Raw genomic sequence first — 25,616 nt, 5'->3', positions numbered from 1 at the left:
TTGAGCCCTACCAGCCCCAACTTCTGACCACCACGTAACTCTGCCACTGATTGTTGATTAGTTTAATGAGCTGCCCTCTCTAAATTGTGGGCTGGTCTCTTGGGGTAAAATGGAGGAAAATAATCAATTAAATTGCACTGCAAAGGAGGGCCCGGCCCACCGGGCATCTGCCCAGGATGCCAGAGGGCCAGTCCAGCCCTGTGTATATCTCATACAAATAAAATAAAAAATAATAAATAAATAAAACGATAAATAAAATAATAATAATAATAATACTAATAATAATAAATACATAAATACAATAATAAAATTAAAGACATTGGGCAACTTAAGTTAATAGATATATTATAACCTATAAAAACAAACTAAAAATGTTAATGGTCGTTTTGTCTTGTCATTAGTGACGCTGTGGGCGAGCCATTCAATTAGAGGCTTCATCCAATGAAGCCTCAGGCCTTAATTGCTCACGCAGGGTGGCGCAGGCGTTTGTTGTTTGTGCTCATATGACTTAAGTGACTTAAGTAAGAACAATCCCGATTGAAAGGAGATTTCGCCACGGAACAGCGATCACACGGATTAAAAAGTTATTAGAAGCTGCAAAGGGCCGAGAAGGATTGATTCTTTTTTTTTTCTTTTTCTTTTTTTCTCTCGCTCTCACTCTCGCTGTATTGTAAACACGCTCGCGCTTATTTAGACATCAGACAGATGCGTGACGTCACTGAGGTTTGGCGAAAAAAAAAATGCGTTTTTGAGCCTTTGTAGTGCAAAGAAGGCAAAATGGTCAAGATAAGGCAGTAGAACCACGTGAGGACTTCCAGCCAATCAGCGAAGAGAATGAACAAAATTGTACAAAAAAAAGGAAAACTCAATTCATGATTAGTATTAAAGAAGGAAACTTACATTTAAATGTTATTGCTATATTACAAAAAAAAATCTTCTATGATGTTCCATGTACACTAATTTGTGCTTATGTTTTTTTTTTTTTTTTTTTTAAGGTACCACATCTGTTGATTTGGACTGCATTAATTTTAATAGTGTAATACGTTATAGTTTTAAATACAAATAAATATCGCAAAATCTATAATTTAACATATTTGAAAAAGTTTCATACACTGGAATTAAAATGCATAATAAAAACCTGCAGTCCTCCAACATTTTGTGAATTTGTGTAATTGTGAATTAGTGTTAGAAAAACATACTGAATGAAAGTTAAATATCAACGTATATATTATTAGAACATATTATATAGTTAAAATGATTATATGTAATATGTTGCATTAATTGTTAAATACACCATATTAATGGAGAAATATCAATACCTAAAAACAACAAATAGTAACGAAGTATAAAGCAATTCGTTTAGTGTTCTTTTTTTTTACTAGTGATAAAATTACAATTGAAAGAATTACATTTTAGAAATGTTGTTTGAGTCTGCTTTTTTCTATGCTTTGCTTTTTAAGAGATCTATATTCAACTTAACAGTTTGAATTTATTAATCATATTGTGGGAAAAAAAGTTGCAAAATTTTTAATGTGCTTATAATAACGTTGGAAAAATCATAGTAAAACGTCTACAAATTGTTGTATATCTTTATTTCATTGTACTTAAATGTAATGTTTTTGGAGGAATTCTTATCAAGAAATATTTATTTTTTTCTTGTTAGTTTATTTTCAGGTCAAAGTGCACCTGCACGTAGTGTGGCCCTCGAGGGTCGCCCCGCGTGGGTGGTGGTTTGGGTCCCACATGCAGTTCCACTTGATGAGAGCATGCTTTTCGGGCTTGGGATGGTCCATATGCGGAGTGCACCTGTCCCCCACTCCCCGCGCCCCCCTTTTCGTTGCAGGGGGGGGGGCAAAAAAAAAAAAAAAAAACTAAAACTTGTTCCACACGTAAACTTTACACGCGGGAGGTGCACTTTAAATAGCGACGAGATTCCTTTAGTTTGGTTATTAAATAGGGATAAGTGAGGTTTTCCTCTCCTGAAGTTCATTAAAATAAATAAAAAGTTGCGGAATAAAGTGGCCCGTAAAGTGATACAAGGGTGCATTGTGGAAAGTAGGCTATCTAATTTGAATGTATGTTATAACATACAAAAATAAAAATCGGCACATAGGGGCCTATATTTATTTTTAGCTGCTGTTGCCAGGCAGATTTTTTTTTTCACCTGGCAGGGGACGTTTTGATGAAGCTGTATCTAATAAAATTTATGGGGGGAAAAAAAGAAAAGAAAAAAATCTAAGCCAAAATTAAAAGAATATTAAAGTTAAAGTGCAGGTATGCCTTAATGAAGTGGCTGGAAAGTATAAGCAAAACGAAGACTGAGTTCTCGCTTTAACTTTTTGGGTTTTCTTGTTAGAATGCTTCTTTTTAATATAAAGTGCTAAAGTGGAAGGGGCCTAATAATGAATGAAGTCGCAATAAATTTAATAACATCAAAATAGACCAAGTTGTAGTTATTATTACAGCACACAGTTGTTTTCTGGTATGTTTAAATAAAAGTGCAGGTGTAGCCTATACATAAAATGTCTGGAAAGTTATTTTGATGCATATATATATAGGCCTATTATTGCAAATACATAAGTTGATAATTATAGTAAACCTAAACATTTTTTTTTCCCCGAAACCAAATTGGTGCTTTGAGTCCTGGCTGTACCTAATGATGTGACCTTGCGCGTGTAGGTTTTGCGTGCGGGATGACAACGATGCGTGTTATGTTATTTGCGTGCGCAAAGTCGGCGAGCCTCGCCCGGAGGTCGCGGCCAGTAAAGCGGTCACCCGAGCCGCCCTCTCCCTGTGTGGCATCGCTCGTTCCCGGCTAAAATAGAGCCGGCGGGCCTCGCGTTGCCCCTTTCACCTTGGGTGCACCTGAGTTGTTTTGACCCCACACCCAGCTGCGCACATGGCGCTCGTTCTTGTTCACGTTTGCGGGGTTGGATTTAGCGTGCATGGCGTAGGACTCATGAAATAAACACACATTTATAGATAACATTTCGGTAAGTAAAGTGAATATCGAAAAAGAAAGTAAATAAAATAAGTGTGCGAAGGTGGTACTGTAAATCAGTGAAAAGATCGATGTCAGTTATAGGTAGGTAAATAGTGAATGAGAAGATTAAATTCCTATAGGTAAGTGGGCTATACATATATGAACTAAATAAAGTGGATTATGAGTGAATGAAGATAACAAAGTGAATAAGTAGATAGCAACTTGTAACGTGATTCAGCACTTTAACCCCATCATGCACGACAGTATACCGTCCACCTAGTGACGTCACACATGAAAAGCTCGGATCAAGCATGAGTCAGCACTTGTACTTGTATTTTCCTAGCTCGCCCACTTGCTCGGAAATTTTATACTCGGCACTTTTTTGGTAACATACAACAGACTTTACTACCACACCTCAGTGACGTCACATATGCTTTTTTTTATTTTTATTTTTTATTAAGCGTAATGGAGAGAATTTACTTGTGTAATGTTAATGGATTGTGTGCCTTTCCTCATTTCTCCACTAGGGGTCCACCATGACTGAGATAAGCGTCCAGACCGAGCTGAAGATAAATGCTGACATCTAGTGGTAACACGACATCACTACATATGATTATGACCCAAAATTGGGATTATGTAGCACGTTCCTGTTGTCTGATCCAAATCTCTTGTATTATTTACTTTCAGTTCAACAAAAGGGGACTCCGACATGCAGCTGCTTTGACCATCACCCCAATACCCCATCTTACATCCCATAATAAACAAGTCATCATTTCCACATGTATTTTATTTCAGGTAATATATATAAAAAAAAAAAGGCAAATAAGACAAAAGCATGAACGAGGTGCTTCATCACCTCCAAACCAAAGTAAAGCTTCTTCTTCCACCTCACTCATTTCATTCCATAGGAGGGAAAAAAAATCCTTCCGAAATGTGGCTGAATCCACTTTAACACCAGATCAATATCCCGACTTGTGAAATGTCAGAAATCATCATAAATAATAATGAATTGGCCTGCGCGTGTACACCGGTTGCACTTCACCTCTTACCCGGTTAACATACTGACAGTAAGAACACCTGAATGTGTATGTTTACAAGCCACAGTGTCATTTGTTGTGTAGAAATTCACGCGATGCATGATCATGACAAAAGCACCGCCTTCCATCGAGAATACTTCAATGCACAGGCAATCACAGATTGCAAAACTGATCTTCGGCCCCATCCCAAATGACTTAACAGATTAACAGCATCTGCCACCAAGGAGATAATTCTTTGGATACTGGCTAGTTCCTGAAGTCTTGCCCTCCAATACAGACTCGTTTTTGGATTCGATTGACACTGGCTAATATATTTTTTTTGTTCACATCTGGTGTAATTCCTGGTTTTCTGCATCATCAAATGTTTGATGACTTTCGCTACGGTGACAGTGGCTAAATATCCGGACTAGCCAATCCAACTTCCATAACCCGTTGATGCTAATTTCTACATCAGCTAATATCTGACTTCAGACACTGACTCATTTATGAGTTTTATTTCCCAATTCCTGTTTTGGTGATACTGGATAAAGACTGGAGGCTATTCCACCAATACTGGCTAATTGCTGGTCTCTGACTGAGAATGACACTAGCTGATTAGTTCTCCAACATTAGCTTAATTCAGAATTTTGAGGCCCATTTTTTTTTTTTTTTTAATATATAAACACTTGAGACCATCATCTTGTCAGTTTATAGACCATCCAAATGTGTTGCAGCCACACACTTGAACAGCATTTCTCTTGAGTCATGACGCTTAATTAGCTTGAAGCACACATGGAGATAAACAAATTATGCAGATGTGATGCTAGTTATTAACTAGCCAAATTGGCACTCCTGCGTACATATCCTGTCACTCCTCATTCCTCCATGTGGTGTGGTATAGTCACGTAGAAGAATAAAAAGCAGGCAAAAAAGTTAGGTTAACTCCCCGAAAAAAGGTTTGAATTTGTTGCATGCCAGGAAAAAAAAAATAAAAAATCCAGAACGTTTCCCTTTAAAAGACAGTTGTCAAGTCAAAATCAAACCAGCTTCTAAGTAAAATTAGAAGGGAGGAAAAAAACCTGACAAAAAGAATCAAAAACACTGTCCTGTCGTTTTCGAAGCTGTGGCGGGGCTCTGAGGTCACATGGCACATTGGACCAAAAGCTTCCCCCCCTCAAACCACAAGTTTGTTTGTTTTTTTTTTGTCTTTTTGCGATGTCTTCAGTCGTTGTGCGGCTTCTCAACACCCGCCTGTGGGAGGAAACCATGTGTAAGAAAATGCTTTGACTTTTAAACATATGCACAAATTGTCAGGAAGTACAATATTACAACTATCATCCTAACAATACAATTAAGAATTTTCCGTGCGACAAACCTTTAAATGTTAACCACTTATAATGAGATGAAAAACATTGCCACAGCTTTGAACAACTGGTTTGATGCCTTTGCATGAATTCAAACTAGTTATGTACGTCATGAATAGCTATGCCAAACTTGATTATTGAATTGTTTGATCAAAAACGCATAACATGTTAATAAAATACATGATCACTTTTTTCACTATGAACAGCTATGTTCAAGTAAAATTACATCTGAAAGTTGTAAACAAGCTGCCTTTTAAGGTGGTGGTGGTTACCCCTAGCAACCGCTTAGCACAGCCCCATACACACTTAAAAAAATAAAATAAAATAAATAAATAAAAAATACCCAATAAACTTGAGTTCTAAAAACGGGCAGCACAATAGCTACCCGGACGTACCATGGCCAGTTGGCGTCCGATGTTTCCCACGGTAACACCGCCGGAGAAGAAAATACATGGCAGCCAGGAGCGCACGTACAGGAAGTCTGGAGATGTGTACCTGGGGCACAGTTTAAAAACTTTGTTCAAATGGTGAATTCTCTGAAAATGACAGCTTTCCATATGATGTGTTCACATACTGATAGACGCCGTTGTAGACCAGCAGCTGAGTAAAAATGGTGGCGAGGAAGGCCGTGGTGACACCCAAGCCGAAGCCGCTCCGCGAGCGGTCGAAGGTCCACCACAAGCCCAGCGACAGGGCGGCCAGGGTGAGCGACAGCTGCACACTGTTGTCGATGTCCAGTTTCTGTTTTTGGTGCCAAGTTAGGGGCAAAGTGACCACCAATGTTTGCATAACCTACAAAACGCTCGCTTGAGGTTACTAGAGGACATTCAAGGTGATTGGCTACTAGTGGGAAGGATACAACGCTGGCGTGGTTGATTCCCACAAAAACGGCGATGCATCTCATGACGCTCGCCCATTCCCGCTTGAACTTGTGCGGTTCGCCAAGATGGCTGTCCAGGCACGGATACAGCAGGCCCACCACCACTGCAGATGGTGGGGAGAAGAAAAAAAAAAAAGAGGAACAACAGCTCATAAGATAAGCAAAAAATATAAATATGGAAGTTATTTTGCTGAGTGTACTCATGAAAAGAGGAAATTAGTTGATCAAAAATAAACTTTTTCTTTTGTATTAGAAGAAAAAGCAGAATTTGTTTTGAATGAATGATGTAATTGTAATTAAGTTACAACTGGAAATCAGATTTTCTGAAAGTTGGACTGACAAAGTGAGGACTATAACTCATTTGAAAACCACCTAAATTACCGGTATATATTTTATAGCCTGTTAATAGATGGTTTTAAGTATGTGGACCTTGAAATAGTAACCTGACAGCTATATTATTGAAGTCGAGCAATAACTCGCTGTATTAAACGAAAACGCCAAATGTTATCGTCATGTCCCATCCCACTTCCTGTCTCTCCTCCTTCAAACAAAGCCTTTCCCTCCAAAGCCCCGCCTCTCCAGTCACCCGTTATGACTCCAACCAATGAGCGCGCGGCTCGCCTCGCGTCCTGCTCGCAGCAGCCAATGGGAGCGCGAGGATATCTAAAGAACCACAAATTTAACTCCTTTTAACCCTTACCTCTCCGCCAAACAAACATAATCGAAACCCACCATAAAAAAAGCCCACGAGGTCGCATTACATAATAGCCAACAAAAAAACGTTGCCAAGTGGTGAATCATTAACGCACGATTCCACTCAAGTAACCCCCGCGCCTGACATGTTATCGCTTCGAAAGTGTAAACATCAAGCACTGTTGAATAATAGCGGACTTACAGCTCATGTTATTGTGAAAAACATAAAGCAAGTGACTCAAAAGGTACAATTTATTTTCGTTTGAACTCACCTGCCCCGGTGCCGCAGCACGGTGGGATCCACCAGGCGGACGAGAACAAGGTGCTCATCACCTCCTCGGGAAAGAGCGTGACATTACGTTGGATTTGCAGCAAGTTGAGCACCAGGGCGAGGATCACCCCCACGGCGAACAGCACCAGGCCGCGGCGGATCAAGTTAAACGTGCGGTGGCGGTGCAGCGAGCTGTAGGCGCTGCTCAGCACCGACGTGATGATGGACATCATTTCCACGCCTTTGGACGCCAACCAGTTGGTCGCAGACGACGTCGACGACGAGTGTTCGCGTTCCGACTGCGGCGCACGGGAGCAGCTCCAGTAGTGCTCCTCCAAGCTGGACATTTGGCACTAAAGACGAAAAAGGGTCAGAATCAAAACAAAAGTAAAACACACTGCAACAAAGTCGCGACGTCACGACTCAGTTTTACCTTGATCTCTTGCACCAATCTCTCACTCGCCAATCGGTTTCACCACTCCCGGGATATTTTTTCCACCACAATTGAGTACTTTCTTAACATTATTGTCAGCACGCTAGCAAAGGAGAAAAAGAGGGAGCTAAAATCACGTCGTGGCGCTGAACAGAAAAAAAAACAGCTTCTCTCTCGGTCAGACAACACAGACAGCTGTGTCGGGTGAGCCTCAGCGGCCAATCGGAGGGCGGTGTGGGATGTGACGTCACTTCACCCCACCTCCCTATGCACTAAAGGGGCGGGTGAGAAGCGGAAGTGAAACACGCCAGCAACTCAAACCACAAACCCTCCTAAAAAAATAAAATTATTTTAAATATGAAACTTAATAAGAATTTAACACAATTAAAACCCAAACATTCTATAACATTAATATGAATAATGATTTTATAATAAAAAAGTAAGAAAAAAAGTACAACAAACCCACACCAATTAATGTTTTTTTTTCCCTCCTGTGGAATTTGAATTGGGAAATTGATTGTAAAGTGTGAGCATGGGGTAATCTACTAGGGGAAATTGTACATGCATCCTAGTAGAGATTACGGTGCAATCTTCCTACCCCAAGCCACAAATTCTGATCCACATCACAATTATCTTTGCATGTAGCCTTTTCATAAAACCGGTTGATCGAATGCTTCACACATTTCCCTTTATTAGAAAAAGCCTAGATTCATCTGGTAAGAGAGAATTTTGCATAATCATTTGCATGGGTGTGCCAAAGCAAGTGAAAAAAAAAAATGTGAAGATTGAACAAGTACTGTGGGGACATTCAAATCTGATCTGAGAAATGTACCAAACAACTTGGGGATAGTGTAGTAAACATGGCAAAAGCTACAGCCGTGCTATATCAAATTTAATCATAATCACACTGAATGGAACCAATCAAATAGTTCCTACTGGATTGAGATATGTAACGAATCGTCTTTTATTGAGAGATATGCATCCGTAATAAATTTGTGGCAAGGTGCCAAACTGAGTTTTTTCTTCTTCACTTTTATTAACTCAAATATAGACACAAATAATGCATTTGGTCACATTTAAAGTTGTACTACAAATAGACAAAATGTACACTTACCAATAGTATAAAAAAAAAAATCCTCGCAGACCATCAACCATATGTTTCACATCCACATACCTTTTTATAGTCTAGCAGCCTTTTGTGAATGAGGTCAGTGGTACGATGTGGTGTCAAGCGGCTCGAGTTCATGGGGAGGCGTGGTGTGCGTGTCAGGCTGCACATCAGCATTAACACATAAGCATGCGTCACAAGTTCAATGACCAGGCTGAGCCCCTTTTTAGCAATAACATGGGAAACGTGTTTTTGCAAGAAGATGGCCCACGATTAGAAAGCATGACGCAATCTCAACAATTGTCAAAATATTGGTTTTATTTTTTAATTCAAACCTTGGATAACTCGGGTAACTCCACCCAGGCGGGATGCCTGAGGCCACAAATACATATCCGACACTGATTTCTTTATCCTTTCGTTGCATTTTGCCTTGCGAGTCATGAATAAACATTTTTCTCTACATTAGAATTGTCCATTTTACCATCCTGTTTGTCCATTTTAACATCAACTGTTCCTGCTAACATGAAGATAAATGCTGAACTGTTTTTCTTTGCAATATGTCTGTCAAACATTTGTTGTCAGCGGCTTAATAAACTCTAAGATTTGCTAGAACTCTCATTCCAAAGTGAAAATGATTCTGTAAGTTTGCAAGTGTAACTATATTTAGCCTAGCGCCTATTAGCATTCGACGATAGCGCCGCGTCTGCTGTCAAAGGACCGTGCCTGCACAAGCCAGGGAGCTTGTTTCATTCCTCCAACTTTTGTAGTTGGAGTTTTAAACCGTGTCATCACTCCATTTTCGAGATAAATCCGCTCTTTTATTCCTTGTGTTGCGCTCCCCGAATGGGATTCTGGATGTTTTTGCGCTGCATACCCGACCAGCCCAGAGTGTCATTTCATTCCAGCGCTTTAGATTTGTTCCAGACCAAACAGAATGGCTTTTCTTAGAAACGGCGGAAAGAGGTGAAATATAAATGTCACAGTTTTGCGCTGCGTGAAAAATGTAGTGAAGGTCACAATGTTTGCCTTCTATTCTTAGTATTGTGTGGCTTGAATACACAGATCTTTAGACCAAGTAAACAGGTTTATTTTCAGCTCTTATTCCTTGCTGTTAATGAAAAAAATAATACTTGGCCTGACTCCCAGCCACACTCTGTCCTCTATCCACTTTTCTTGCCAGTCTTCCATATCAGTCATATGTCATTTTTTTTCTCATTTCAGCTGTCCGTGTGCTCGCTCCGATAATTCACTGAAGCCTGTGGACTTCACAAAAGGTGGAAAAAAGTGGTGCATAGCAAACGAAAAGCTTCACATGACTACTACTACAACACCGTGGCAGAAATCCAACCTTAATATGTGTTTCCGCCTCAGGACAGAAAGCGTAAGTGTTTCCCCCAATGAATATGTTTCTCTCGCGCTCATTCTTGGCAGTTTTGAGAATGATTGCTTATCAGTGCTTGAGCATTTACAGTATGTGTGAAGTGTGTCAATGTACTGTAATGACCTCAAAACCAAGCAAACTATTGTGCGGATTTCCTGTTTTGCTCTAAAGTGATGTCAATTACCGCAGGGTTTATGTGTGCAGCTCATTCAGCCAAAATCTCATCTGAAAACGCCGCGTTTAAAGACAAACCCGCATCAAAATGTATGTTACATATAGACCAGACCTTTCTGATGTTAATCGTTGTTTTTCTCCAAAGTGAGGCAAGGATTCATCTGCCAAATATTTGCTCATGTCACAAAGGACAGACTTTAAGTCAGGGGTGTCCAATGCCTGACCTGAGTGACGCTCAGCTTGTTTTTGCACTGCAAAATATAAAATTAAACATAAAGAGCAGTCATCTTCCTCAATCACCATTGCGATGCTATTTATATCTTCGACAAACACAGCAAAAGGACCCTATCAGCTAAGCTGTCTAATGATGCATTGTAATTGGCGTGAAAATGCTACACGTTTTTTTTTGCATGTGGCTCCTAGCAAGGGGTGATCAAGAAGAAGATAAGTCAGGGAGGCGCCACGCTTCAAATGAGCAGCGCGTCGAGCTCGGCGAAGATTAGCGGGGGATTGAGACGTCGCTAACACAGGGAGGCCTGCCGGAGAAGCTTTGCTAAATTGATCTATCAAAGTCATTTTTTCCCCCCCCTCAACCTCGACGCTGCGAGTAAACCGGGAAGAAAAACATCCTAATCCGCGTTGAAGCGTAGTGGATTACTCGTGTAAACATCTTAGTTAGCTCAGGTGTCAAGATGATCCATCCTTTGGCTACGTACAATAAGCGCTAAGCTAGCTAGCGAGCTAGTGTTTATGACAAAGAGTCTTATGTTATCACATCGCTGCCTCAGTTGTACTCAGTGTTTATTTTTCTTTGACTACTAAATTAATTGTTTTAGACATGGCTAAAGCGTCCATATATCGTATTAGCTTGCTAGTTTTAAATGAAAAATGTAGATTTGATAGACAGATGACATCACCATATATATTATTATATTTTGGAAGTGACCAGCATAACACAGGTGATACCATTCATACTGTGTGAAATTTAACATCGGCAGCAGCTGTTTATCTTATCGTGCGTATTGTAAACTCTTGAACGTTTTCGTCAACATTTCCAACCAGTGACAAACGTCAAGCTGCTCATTTCTCAGAGCATCTAATGCATTAATATATATATATTTTTTTAAATATTCTTTAATTAATCAGTTGCAAACAATTTTTGAGGCACCTTTTTTGACTTCCAATGCCACCATGTATTGCTCTGGAAAAATTGAGCAAAAACTGCACGTCAAAAGCTCAAATAAGTTGTTGTTTGACCTGTTGCGTAAGCTGCATTGAATGAGCGCGCAGGTGATATGACAGCAACCTCTGTATGTTTATGTAGCCTGTGTACACAAAGGCTCTATTCTATTCGAGTTCATAAAACCAAAAGGAACGCCTCCCAAACAGCCAATCGGCATCCTCGCTCCTCACCAGCTGACTGCTCAGGTTACTTTCTCCACCAATCACAGTGAAGAAGACGAATAGTCTGTCATTTCATCATATTTTATATTTTACTAGGTTGTTATGGCCTATATAATGGATGGTAATTTAATTTAAAAAAAAAAAAGACATAAAATCTGTGTCATACCGCCCTGTTATTTGCTAAGTTAGCATGATGCTAAATTCAGTTCTATGTTAGCTTAGCAAGTGCTAGAATTTATTTCCATAACTATGGCTTTTGTAACATGTTATTGTGTCCATCTTTATGTTATGGCTGATAACATGTTTGTATCCTGGTTAATTTGCCTTATGCAGCTGCTGAATGTTGCCAATAAAGTAATTGTAATCTTTTTAAAATCAGGTAAGCAGTAAAGTAGATAAATTACTTGTAATAATATTACTTTGTTAAGATAACTTTACGCTAGTAATAATAATTAATAATCACATTATTGTGATCACCTAATGTCACCTTTATGTGGGCCTCGTCTGGTGTAATGTTTAACATGTTTTCAAAGACACACTTTGCTGAGAGAAAAAAAAAAAAAAAAAAAAGTGCCTATGGCCGGTTTACAAGAAACTCTCTTTTGTCTACCTCATTCCAGCTATCTATCAATCTATCTACTGTCTATCTATCTATATATCTATCTACCGGGAAAGCTCTCTAGCCAGCTGTCTTACCTGTTCTACCTATCTATCAAGCTATAATCCAGTTACGGGATCAAGCTGCAAATAACAAGTAATTAAAAAAAAAAAAAAAAAAAAAAAAGTGGAAATGGAAGTAGGACATTTTATGGTGACTGGTTGTTATCAAGTAGCTTGTTTGGGTAGTTTGCAGGTCATGTGACACCAGTGCGGAGTGCAGCAACGCTGCTAGTGACCCTCTTCATACAAGCCACCAGCAGATGGCACACGCACATTACAGCAAATAAAATAACCGCCAACAAATACAACTAAAAAGATCAACTTAATCAAAAAATAAGTCAACATGGGAAAAATGTTTATGAGAAATATGTCTAAAAAAAAACTAATTTGAAATAAGCACAAATAAATATTAATTCATGCAGAAATATAGATTAATAGTACAAAATCAATGATTAGTATGTCCAACAAGCTTCACATGTCTGTGGAATCAAAAAGAGGAATATTTTTAAGTGTTTCTTACATACAAATTTGACATCCATTTAAGCATTGTGTATCATTTACACTGATATTCATTATAAGTGTTTTTGTATGTGTGTTACAAGTAGATTGTTACCAGGAAAGAATACAGCATGTGGTTGTTGACAATAGCAAGCCAGAAAGGTCACGGAAGAGTGTTGTGTGCAATCACTGACTGCTGGAGTGTATATTACCCGCCGACGCTTATCCGACATGTTCAGTACAGCGTGTACATTCACCGGATGCTTCATTAGGTACACCTGCTCATTTATGGGAGAATAATAGATTTACACTGGTAGACATGCTTTGTTTTGAAATAATGTAACAATACATTTATTTTTGTGTCTGTCAGAAAAGTTTCAGGATTTGGTGTCACAAAAGTTATTCAATTTCAAATTCAAGCTACAAGCTTTGCCGTTCAAAGTACTCCCCCTGGTGGGTTCACCTTTTGTTTCCGTAGCTGCTTCCCAGAGTGTTGTTCCTCCAGTGAGGTATTGTGAGTGTGTGGGGGCCGGGTTGCGGCATAATAAACAACAACTCTAAAGTCTACCGCCGCATACTCGTTCGGCTCTTGCTTTCTGCATTTACTAATATGTATTTTACTGAACAAAAGCAGTTAATGTAGCATTTTTTTATATTGTTGTGGGCCACACGTGTACATTTAAGGTGTAGTAATTAAGGGCTACAACAATGACTCACTGGCATTCAGAAATTCTTTGTCTATTTAGAAATGCATATTTTTCAGTTCTTATCATTAGCTAATTTAGCATTTATTTATGTATGTATGTATGTATGTATGTATGTATGTATTTATTTATTTATTTATTTATTTATTTATTTATTTTTAGTCAGGGCACGACACAAGCAAATGTAAGTTGATGTAGCAGCTAAGCTAATGCTAGCTAATGTTTACACAACATACCATCCATCCATCCATCCATCTTCTTCCGCTTATCCGGGGTCGGGTCGCGGGGGCAGCAGCTTCAGGAGGGAAACCCAGACTTCCCTCTTCCCAGCCACTTCAACCAGCTCCTCCGGCGGAATCCCAAGGCGTTCCCAGGCCAGCCGAGAGACATAGTCTCTCCAGCGTGTCCTGGGTCGTCCCCGGGGCCTCCCGCCGGTGGGACATGCCCGGAACACCTCCCCAGGGAGGCGTCCAGGAGGCATCCGAACCAGATGCCCGAGCCACCTCATCTGGCTCCTCTCAACGCGGAGGAGCAGCGGCTCTACTCTGAGTCCCTCCCGGATGGCCGAGCTTCTCACCCTATCTCTAAGGGAGAGCCCGGACACCCTGCGGAGGAAACTCATTTCGGCCGCTTGTATCCGGGATCTCGTTCTTTCGGTCACGACCCACAGCTCGTGACCATAGGTGAGGGTTGGAACGTAGATCGACCGGTAAATTGAGAGCTTTGCCTTTTGGCTCAGCTCCTTCTTCACCACGACGGACCGATACAGAGTCCGCATCACTGCAGACGCTGCACCGATCCGCCTGTCGATCTCTCGCTCCATCCTACCCTCACTCGTGAACAAGACCCCAAGATACTTGAACTCCTCTACTTGGGGCAGGACCTCATCCCCGACCCGGAGAGGAAACGCCACCCTTTTCCGACTGAGGACCATGGTCTCGGATTTGGAGGTGCTGATCTTCATCCCAACCGCTTCGCACTCGGCTGCGAACTGCTCCAGTGAGAGTTGGAGATCCCGGCCTGATGAAGCCAACAGCACCACATCATCTGCAAAAAGCATAGATGCAATGCTGAGGTCACCAAACCGGAACCCCTCAACGCCTTGGCTGCGCCTAGAAATTCTGTCCATAAAAATTAGGAACAGAATCGGTGACAAAGGGCAACCTTGGCGGAGTCCAACCCTCACTGGAAACGAATCCGACTTACTGCCGGCAATGCGGACCAGACTCTGGCAACGGTCGTACAGGGACCGAACAGCCCGTATCAGGGGGCCCGGTACCTCGTACTCCCGAAGCACCCCCCACAGGATTCCCCGAGGGACACGGTCGAACGCCTTCTCCAAATCCACAAAACACATGTGGACTGGTTGGGCGAACTCCCACGCACCCTCGAGGATCCTGCTGAGGGTGTAGAGCTGGTCCACTGTTCCACGGCCAGGACGAAAACCACACTGCTCCTCCTGAATCCGAGATTCGACTTCCCGACTGACCCTCCTCTCCAGCACCCCTGAATAGACCTTACCAGGGAGGCTGAGGAGTGTGATCCCTCTATAGTTGGAACACACCCTCCGGTCCCCCTTCTTAAAAAGGGGGACCACCACCCCGGTCTGCCAATCCAGAGGCACTGTCCCCGATGTCCACGCGATGCTGTAGAGGCGTGTCAACCACGACAGCCCCATTTTCATACACACACACAGGGTCATACACAACATACATCTAACATTATTATTTTTTGTATTTTTTTATTTATTTTATTTTAGTACTCAAGGCAATAATAACAGCATTACTGTACTGCCACCTGGTGGCATTGTGATGATAAATTATTTGTCTAATTTGAAACATGTATTTTTCAGTTCTTATCATTAGCTAATTTAGCATTTTTTTGTTAGACAGGGTACAAAATGAGCAAATGTATGTTGACGTAGCAGTCAAGCTAACGCTAGCTAGTTTTTAAACAACATACAACATGTAACATTATTACTTTTTTTTTAAAATGTTGTTTTATTTTGTGCTCAAGGCAATAATAACAGTATTACCTTACCGCCACCTGGTGGCATTGTGGTGACAAATTATTTGTCTAATTTGAAGCACATATTTTTCAGTTCTTATCGTTAGCTAATTTAGCTTTTTTTTTTGTTACAAATGTATATTGACGTAGCAGTCAAGCTAACGCTAGCTAGCTTTTAAACAACATACATGTCACATTATTATTTTTTTTAGTTGTATTTTATTTTGTGCTCAAGGCAATAATAACAGTATTGCTGTGTTGCCACCTGGTAGCATCTGTTGAAGTGAGTTGAGGTGTTTTATTTAAACACTAGTACAGTGCTACCATCTTGTGGCATTTATTTGCAATTAGAGACTATCACAGGCTTCTTCTGCCATTTAATTATCAATTAAAAAAAAAAATTCTTATTTCTTACTTCGTACAGATTGAGAGTACTTTTACCCTCCCTAGCCATATGCTAGCCACGCTTGTTATGTTGTCACTTCAGCACAAATTCTACCCACATTTACACCTACACACGCAAGCACTCGGTCATCAACGGCATCCTTTTAAAGCCAATTGTCTCTCATCGGCCTAATAGATTTTCCGCTTTGCAGGGGGGACCACGAGCGAAAATGCAAATTCATCTATCCAGCGAGGCGGGCAATTATGACAAAAGTTCTCTTGTGGTCTAATTGCGGATAATGGGAGAGTGAAAGCGGGATGATAATTGACAGTAATATACATATCAAAAAGCTTGCTGTTAGTATGAAGTGTGGCTGCTGACGTCAACAGTCTTGATTGGGGGAAAAGATCACCCAGTAACATGAAAAAAAATCTCAGATTTTATTATTATTATTATTATTATTATTTTTATTCATGAAAGCCAACAAGGTCAATTGGAGAAATCTTTGGCGAAGCTGCTCCACATTTGCTTGAATAAAAAAAAAAAAGATACAATGCGATGTAATACAAGGACAAGGTCTAAACGTTAACCTGCATTCAAATTTTCTTTCCTCTAATAACTAAAATATTGAACAGAATGGATGATTTAGTCCACCTGGGGAGCGGATGTGTCTTGAGAAATGGTGCAGGCGGAACTAATAACCATAATGAGAGCGCTAATCCATTTAGGTGCTCCGTTCGGGAAGGCGTTGGATGCTTTATTCACAGACAAAAGTCAGAAATGGTATATTGATCAGGTTACCCCTCGATTAATCGCACATCTGACTCATAAACTTGCCAAACATGTTTGTTTTTGTTTGAGGATGCACTGGAAAAAGTTAGGTTAAAAATAACCCAACTAGGGTCAAGAATAACTTTTTGAGTTATTTAACCCAAAAAGTTAGGTCACATGAATAAGTGACCAAGCAACCCCCAAAAATGGTTATTATAAATGGGTTATTCATTTAAAGCCCCAGTGTGTAGCTCACTACCGCCATCTATCGGTCAAACAAGATAATGCAATGATTTTAAGCACACGAACTACGGCGTCTCAGAGAGACCCTACTTCAACAGCCTACCACCAATTTCACCGGAACAGAACGCAAACAACTTCTGGTATCCCTCGAGTGATGACGTAAGTGAATTGCATTTGTTAGACATACTGTACAGACCCCTAATATTTGTGATTTAGTCATTTAATTTCAGAATTAATATTTTTGTCGGCATTGTTAGGAAATACTGTACGTCAGCTAATGATAATGGCTATCTATGTTCATATTTGTTAGTGCAACTAAACTATGCAACAGAGAACACACAGTTATGTTATACGTTTTATAGACATGTGGACCATCTCAAAGGGGGCGAGAGAGACGACGAGGAAGAGAACGCGGTGCCTCGTAACGTACAATTATGTCATCATGGAAAAATAATTCCATTCGAGCATGCATGTGAATGGCTCAAAACATACCTTTGCTTGGAATATGTGGTATTTAGATTACATCGTTTGCTGATATGTTTAGTATAGTATAGTAAAAATAATGGTGTTAACTGAACTACACAGATGCAACTCAGACTCGTAAACCCCCCCGTGTCTTGTTGCTACTAACCACTCAGAAAAGTGCTGCTTACAAAAACATTTGAAACCCTTTACTCAGATATCGATTTGTCACCATGTTGAACAATTTTACCTAATAAATATCACTAAGCAACTTAATTAGTTTTGATTGAAGATACAACAGCTTCCTTGTACTTCGATGTGCAGGAATTTACATGGCTTTCACAAATAGTCTTGCTCATATAATAATGTACTTCATTGGCTCAGTGACTTTCAGTTCATTGTTTGGTACCTCATCTGACATACAATTGTTACCTTCTTGCAGAGACTCGTACAGGAAATGACCATGGAGGAACATGAAGATATCCAAGTCCAGCTGATAGACTGACACCAAGAAATACTTTTTGACACATTGCTGACACATCAGCACCACCATGATTTCCTGTACCTGGATCCCAGACTGCAGCACCTTGGTGACTTGTGGCAAATAAGTGACACTTTCCCAGATCCTCGAGGACAATACAAAGGTTTTTTTACCTGGCATATAATTAGTCCATGTCTGACACTTGTTGTAGTTTGTATAACTTGTATATTGTTGTTGTGTGTTAATTTGTACATTTTGAATAACTAAAAAATACTATTTCCTTTGGCGTCAACATGCAGTGTTCATTCGACACCTAACCTAACACTATTTTACATGACTAGAAATGTAAAACATCAAAAGCCTGGAGAATTATTATAAATGCTTGCAATGACAAGCAATTCTTCATTGGCCAATGAATGTAAGGTACAGTACATGAAAATGAATAAATAAAATAAAGTAAAATAAAAGTCTACATGAAATGAACATATTAACTAAAAAAAAAAAAATGCTGTTATAATATAATGAGCGACATGAATTGCAGTTGATCCAGAAATTTACCAATACGCTGTGCATTTCAAAATATGGAAAATAGACATACAGGTTTGGGCCAAAGGTAGTGTTACAGAGCAGGTATGTGTTGTACACAGCTAAAATATCTGATTAACTCAATACCATGATGGTTATTTTTTTTTTGTGTGTGTGTGTGTGCTGACATTGTCCCCCATTAACATTGCAACATTCCTCAAACTCTCCCGAACACATAGTATGATCTGTAACACTACTTTTCGCCTACTCTATGATGTTATTGGGGCAAAATCAAGGAAGGCTTGTCCATTGATTGTGTGAACAGACTGCAGTAAAAATGAAGTCACTTCAATGTTTGCTGGTTTTATTAAGTTTGACATGCTCCTTGACTGCACAAGTACATGTGATGGAGTGAGGGCATGTTCCCACCAACGATGATATCATATTCTTCAAAGGCTTGCTGAGGAAAGTGAGGGAAGAGTCACTCCATGGCTTCAGACACCTGGTCAGCAGGTCCTGTGTAAAACAAGTGGTGCTTGTACATGTGACCATTCCGTATTGCTTCACACAAAAAGTTAATGTAGTGTGCAATGCCGTCCATATGTAAATGACATACCAAGACGTCGGCTGACTTCAGTTTGTTGCAGCTCAGATATGGTAGGTAGAGATACTGGTGGTACAACACCGAAGCCTTCTGGGGTCCTCCATTCAAGTGTCCTCATTCGGGGCATTCCAATTTGGCTGCTGAGGAAAGTGAGGGAGGAGTCACTCCATGGCTTCAGACACCTGGTCAGCAGGTCCTGTGTAAAACAAGTGGTGCTTGTACATGTGACCATTCCGTATTGCTTCACACAAAAAGTTCATGTAGTGTGCAATGCCGTCCATATGTAAATGACATACCAAGACGTCGGCTGACTTCAGTTTGTTGCAGCTCAGATATGGTAGGTGGAGATACTGGTGGTACAACACCGAAGCCTTCTGGGGTCCTCCATTCAAGTGTCCTCATTCGGGGCATTCCAATTTGGCTGCTGACTCTCCCCTTGATATTTTTTTTTCTTGCAGGTCGGTGATGTATTTAAACGGTGCATGAATGCTTGTATACATCAGAATATGGTTCTGGAACCCCTCAAGTTTGGCTGTTGATCTAGTGTGACACAAACAAAAACACAATTATAAAATAAAATAGAATAATTGATGATACTACTATATGTCACCAACTTTCCAACAAAGCCCCCAAAATAGAGGTAAGATCTTTAGTTTTTGGGCCCAAAACATTGTATTAGCTAGATAAAAGTAACTTGACTGCATACTGCATAGAATATGCAAAGGCTGCTTGCTTGTCGAATTTCCGTGGAAAACGTGGCAGCCTGTAAATTCTTGTGCACCCAATTACACAATGGACCAGTACACACTTGAGTGAAAGAGCTCAGACTCTAGCAATGCTTACGGTACAGCCAGCATTTAAGTCCAGAAAGTTATTCCCTGCCGAAAATTAATTTCGAGAACACTATTTTCACCAACCACAACGAAAATAATTTTCAACTCCTCCACTAATACAGTATGCTTTAGATTCTCCATTGAAGTTATGGGCAAATATACCTCCGAAATCACAGTTACATTACATTACACAATAACTTGCGCATTTACTCTAAATATAACGTGCCAGCGGGAATCTTTTTTTTTTTTTCAAAGCAAGTAGCTACATAACGAAATCGTTCGAGTGGTGCGGAGTTGCTAATCAACAGCTACAGTGATCGTAAAACAAAGGTACGAACATCGTATTAATTAGTACAGTGTATACTTTTTCTCTCGCTCTCAAAACGTAAACACAAATGTACTCTTACTTACCGGTCAAGTAGAAAGCAGTCGAAGGCACCGGCACGTCCCAAACCTAGTCTGTTCCTCATTTCTCTCCATCTGGCAAATGCGGCTACAATATAAACTCTTGTTTTGTCGCGCTGAAATAAAATAAATTCCCAAAGTAAGTGTGATGCTTGATAATGCTCTCTTCGGGGACCGGAAACTCTTCTTCTTCGTGGAAATGCGGTCGCCATACAAACCGGAAGTGCGTTCCAAAAACGCGTTAAGAAATGGAGCGCTGAAATTTGTGTTTGACGGCACCCGTAGCAGAAAGATGGCGGCGAAACATGGCGGACACTAGAAGCCGCGGCTCGGACATGTAAGATAATTTGCGATTTCTAGACTAACCGTTATATTTAAAAAAAAGTACGTTTATGCGATACAACATATCTTTTTACATACTACTAACACAAACAATTGTTTTTTTTCCCCGAATGATTTATTGTTTCACCACTAGATGCCACTGTATAATACTGAGTGTACCTTTAAGAAAAAGTTGGGTCAAGTTAAATGAGTAACCCACAAATCAACAGTTTGTTAAGGTTGCTTTGTGGGTTCTTAATTTGACCCAACTTAATTAATTACATAACCCAAATGAATTGGGTCAGACATGAGCCGACCCAACTTGTTGAGATATTTAACCCAAAAAGTTGGATCAAATTAAATTAATAACCCACAAAGCGACCCATTTTTTTTTTTTTTTAAGGTTGTTTGTGGGTTATTTATTTCACCCTACTTTTGGGGTTAATTGAATAACCCAAGCGGCACGGTGGACGAGTGGTTAGCACGTCCGCCTCCCAGTTCTGAGGACTCCGGTTCGAGTCCAGGCTCGGGCCTTCCTGGGTAGAGTTTGCATGTTCTCCCCGTGCCCGCGTGGGTCTTCTCCGGGTACTCTGGGCTCCTCCCACATTCCAAAGACATGCATGGCAGGTTAATTGGGCGCTCCGAATTGTCTCTAGGTGTGCTTGTGTGTGTGGATGGTTGTTCGTCTCTGTGTGCCCTGCGATTGGCTGGCAACCAGTCCAGGGTGTCCCCTGCCTACTGCCCAGAGCCAGCTGAGATAGGCGCCAGCACCCCCCGCGACCCTTGTGAGGAATAAGCGGTCAAGAAAATGGATGGATGGATGGATGAATAACCCAATTGAATTGTGTCAAATATTCAAACCAACTTTTTGAGCTATTTAACCAAAAAGATTATGTCACTTTAAATTAAGAACCCACAAAGGAACTTTTTATTTATTATTTATTTGCCTTAATTGAATAAACCAAAACAGTTGGGTTAGTCCCTTTTTCACCCAATTTTGATTATTTTTGGCCCGTTTCTATAGTGTGACCTGTGTATTTCAGATCACAAAAACAAACTAATTATATCTAGGAAACGAATTAAAATGCAATTAGAAATCATGTGTGGGGAACTACTTATGCATTCATGTATATTAAATTTGGCTGGTGTACCGCAGGGCACCATCCTAAATCCTCTCTAATATTGTTTCTTCTTGACAACATTGCCAGTTATTAAAAGGTTAAGTATTATAATTAAGATCGGTGCTTCCTAGTGTTTTATTCCCTTACCGATTAAACATCTGACACAAACTTACCAAACTTAGCATTTTATTTTTCCCTTTAAGAGCCACCTACAAAAACCAGAACGGACTATAACGTAGAAGTTCAAAATTCATGTCCATCACCCAAGCTCGCCTTCCTCCAGCTCAGAAACATTTCAAACTGTCTTTGAGAAGGAGAAGCTTCGACATGTATTAATGATGAGATGCTTCTTGTGATCCCTATCAGACAATCTATACAATCCGATTTATTCACAAGTTCAAACCAGAACGAAAAAAAAAGCAGACAAGTCAGTCTTCGATTACTTTCACTGACAGTCTGTTGTTGTCGACGGAGGACTTGCCGGTCTGGCTTTTGAGGCGAGCTATCAGTTGAGAGTGTCAGCATATCCATGTGGTCTGTCTCATCTTTGAGATCAACAAAAACAAGAGACCCTGAAAATGTTCTTTTTATACCATCAGTTCAACACAGTTGCATCAATAACCACACTACTCATGCTTCATTGTGTCAAGTTTAATGCATAAATGATTAAATGAACACAAATTCTTATAGAAAGTGAAATGCTGACAAAATCGTATTTGAAGCTCAACTAGTGTGCTAAGGTGGGGAGGAGCAATTTTTGGTGTAGGCTACTTAGCTGTTTTAAATATTCTAGTTTCTATTTGGTCTTAGCATTATTAGTCTTAGCATATTTTAAAATAAAAATGGTAAATAATGTAGTGCTTTTATTTTATTTTTTTTTAGATATGAGCTGTCTATATATATATATATATATATATATATATATATATATATATATATATATATATATATATATATATATATATATATACATATATATATATAAATTGTGGCTCTATTTTGGGCCCTCCATTTTGGAAAGTTTGCCATTAGGCAGTGGGCACAGTTATGTCTTTGTTGTCTGCCGCACACAGGAAGAGGAAATGAAGTCTTCTGAAATGAGAACGGCAAATTAATCTGTCGATATTTACTCATCCAAAACTAATCGGCGTCATGGATTTGACATTTGTGCTTGCTGAAAAGCAAGTGGAAAGTTCAAGTGGGAGGGCTGACATTTTCTCCTCAAGATAATTGTCCTCCCAAAAAAACATTTCGCTGCCCGTTGAATTTATTTATTTTGCTTTGTAATTTGCCTGTTAAAATTCGACTTTCTTCCCTGGTTAAACTTAAACTGACGTAATCATAATATTTTTGTGATTTTACTTTAACAAAAAAAAAAAAAAAAAACTCCTAATATTTGTTATAATTAATGCTATGACATTTTTCTTGAAATTTTGGGTTATGAGGGGCTCCCTGGACCAAATTTTCTCCTCTGGACTTCCACGCTCGCTTTTGACATTTCCCAGCATGCCCCACGTGAGGCAACAGGTGCACAAATGCTCTACTTTTCATCTCCACGCAGAGTGCCTTGCTGTGATGATCTCAAGCTCGCCCGCCTTTGATTCATTCGCCGCCGACCTACCGTCTATTTTAGGGGACATCTATTCACCATGCTTGCCTCCTTTTTTTTTTTCTTATTTTTGCGGCGCATATTAAAAAGATCTCACACACACCTACACCGACGCTCTTTCATTCAAAGAGAGGCATCGCAGGAATTCATCCAGCGGGGAAGGCGAAGATCTCTGCGGTGATTTCCGGCCGTCTGAACAAACGCGTCTGATTAGTGGAAAGCTGAAATGCTCTGCCAAAAGAGAGATGTGAAATCAAATTTGCAGTTCAATCAATCACACTACATTCAACGGACAAACAAACGCCGTCTCCTTACCTGTCCATTAGGTGTCCTCAAAAGTTGAGTAGTTTTAATTTGTTTTTGATTTTATTTGACAGTATTTCCCATGAGAACGTTTTAGAAGAAATCGTGTTGGACCTGAGTGCACCTGCATGTGGCCGGTGGGTTTATTATGCAAATGAGCTGGCTCAAGATCAGTCCGTTTTGCATATTTGGCAACGTCAGCATCAATCTTAGTCTCCTCCCCACTTTTGGCAACATCTCTGGTGAAACATGTCGACACTAAGAGAGAAAGGTGTGGAGACTCCGGGCGATTGAATGGCTAATGCTAGGTTCATGTTACATATGCTAACAGTGCTGCACTTTAACCATATTTGTATTATTATTATAATTTCACAGCGTGAAATGATGAGTTATTGTCATTATCGCTAAATGATCATTTCTTTATGATTTTTACATGGACTTTTAGGAAAAGCTAAACAAAGAAAAGCGTAATGGGATACAATAAGGTATGACAATAAGCAGTTATTAAGTAGGGACACCGCGTCGTCGTTATTGTTTCTAACTACGAGCAAAACAAACATCACGAGAAGCTATAATGTGCATTAGAGAGCCTCATTAGCAGCATATTTGTGCAAATTGCATCTTTTGTCACAGATGTTTGACAAATGTGAATATTTGGCACCCGTGTGTGTGAGCGAGAGTGAGCGAGTGTCTACACATGCAAAAAATTGGATGCCTCGACGAGGTTTTCATCTTGTTTCTGGGCGGTGACTTGTGAAATTGACGGTGAATTTTTCAGCATCCAATCTGCTGTCACAAATATTCATTGTTTCCCTCTCCATTTCCTTTATCGTGTTCCCGGTTTTGAACAAAAAAGCCTTTCCGATAGTCTGCAGATGAGGCAGAAATGGATTGCAACGGCTTAATGAAGACTAGCGAATCCCTGCTCCCTAAGTCACGTGCTGAGCAGAAATTGGCAAAGCTATGGCGGATTGTCATTTAAAAAAAAAAGTATACAATACGTAAAAAAAAGCGCACCAGTCAAACAAGGACACACCAAAAATATTTGATTATAATGGCCGATGTGGAAGCAGACAGCTGGCTGTTTACATGCACTGAACATTAGCATGAATTACCAACAGTTGTGCTTTTAATTGGATTGGCGTTCGCACCGTTTGTTGTAGCATTAGCATCGCTAGCCAACTTGTTTGGATAACAGTGGAGAAAATGGCCCCACAAGCCCAATATCCCTAAAGAGAATGTTGACTTTTTTATTGGCTTGTTTTTGTCATAACATTAGCCTAGTTGTCCAAAGCGCTAACTAGCTTGGATAAAAGTGGAGCCAAAGGCCACATGTCATTCTACATGTTCATTTTGAGCCAATTAAGTGTCTTTCAACATTTGTATCTATTTTTAATAATTTTTCACTGTTTAACAGGTCATAATTATTGTTACATTTGTTGCATTAGCTTGAGCGCTAACTAGTTTGGCGAAAAGTTTAGGACAAAATGTTCTCCCATGTCGGATTAAATGTTAAATTGGATCTGATTATCTTTCAACATTTTATCATCTTTCACATCTTTTCATAATTTTACTGGTTTTATTTATATATTTATTTGTCACATTGTTTGTCATAGTATTAGCCTTGTTGTCAAAAGTGTGAACTAGTGTTGATAAAAGTGGAGAAATCGGCCACACGTGGGACTAAACGTTCAGTTTATAGTAAATATCGTTTGACATTTGTTTCCATATGTTTATCTTTTTCCACTTTTTTTTTTTACCCGTCATACAGTTTTTTACCCCTTCAGTGGCTCGGATAAATAAAAATAAAAATTGAGTGGATATATTTCAACATTTTCCACTTTCTTTCCCCATATTGTTCAACATTTTCTCATATTGTAATAGGTTTGTTTTTTCAACATATCTTATTGTCATATCCTTCCACCTTTTGTTTTTAATTAGATTTTTGTAGTAGCCTTAACCTATTTGTCCAACTGA

General features: G+C 39.8%; 2 protein-coding genes and 2 long non-coding RNA genes across 13 annotated transcripts in view; 2 read left to right on the top strand and 2 right to left on the bottom strand.

Moving 5' to 3' along the window:
- LOC144009765 (uncharacterized) overlaps positions 1–3,759 on the top strand; it is a 42,522-nt gene extending 38,763 nt beyond the window's left edge. For all 4 annotated transcript variants that reach the window (XR_013281038.1, XR_013281036.1, XR_013281035.1 and 1 more), the window contains 2 exons: positions 3,511–3,572; positions 3,671–3,759. This is a non-coding gene — a long non-coding RNA (uncharacterized LOC144009765). The remainder of the gene's footprint in view (positions 1–3,510; positions 3,573–3,670) is intronic.
- insig1 (insulin induced gene 1) lies at positions 3,756–8,828 on the bottom strand. 2 transcript variants are annotated; one of them, XM_077509643.1, is made up of 7 exons: positions 8,755–8,828; positions 7,641–7,743; positions 7,209–7,560; positions 6,223–6,347; positions 5,938–6,104; positions 5,759–5,858; positions 3,756–5,250 (listed from the first exon to the last, which is right to left on the bottom strand). In XM_077509643.1, exons 3-7 carry the CDS (start codon positions 7,552–7,554, stop codon positions 5,221–5,223), a joined length of 768 nt encoding a protein of 255 aa, XP_077365769.1. In that variant the 5' UTR covers positions 7,555–7,560; positions 7,641–7,743; positions 8,755–8,828; the 3' UTR covers positions 3,756–5,220. The 2 variants fall into 2 exon arrangements, with proteins under 2 accessions (XP_077365769.1, XP_077365768.1); XM_077509642.1 differs by lacking the exon at positions 8,755–8,828 and having other exon boundaries at positions 7,641–7,881.
- A 1,283-nt stretch (positions 8,829–10,111) lies between these two features.
- The window catches only part of dlgap1b (discs, large (Drosophila) homolog-associated protein 1b), a 154,322-nt gene continuing 138,817 nt past the window's right edge, over positions 10,112–25,616 (top strand). For 4 of the 6 annotated variants that reach the window (XR_013281034.1, XM_077509631.1, XM_077509636.1 and 1 more), the window contains exon 1: positions 19,944–20,622. The gene's annotated coding sequence lies outside the window, so the exon portion shown is untranslated. Of the gene's footprint in view, positions 10,130–19,942; positions 20,623–25,616 lie in introns of those variants that run through there. The other 2 variants (XM_077509633.1, XM_077509637.1) reach the window with 2 other exon arrangements.
- LOC144009767 (uncharacterized) lies at positions 18,113–20,697 on the bottom strand. The gene is made up of 4 exons (XR_013281040.1): positions 20,292–20,697; positions 19,344–19,587; positions 19,060–19,243; positions 18,113–18,959 (listed from the first exon to the last, which is right to left on the bottom strand). It is a non-coding gene; the product is annotated as an uncharacterized LOC144009767 (long non-coding RNA).

This window comes from Festucalex cinctus, chromosome 20, assembly GCF_051991245.1.
Source record: "Festucalex cinctus isolate MCC-2025b chromosome 20, RoL_Fcin_1.0, whole genome shotgun sequence".
Taxonomy (NCBI): Eukaryota; Metazoa; Chordata; class Actinopteri; order Syngnathiformes; family Syngnathidae; genus Festucalex; species Festucalex cinctus.
The sequence above is the reverse complement of the archived record's forward strand: the minus strand, read 5'-3'. Positions and strand labels throughout refer to the sequence as shown.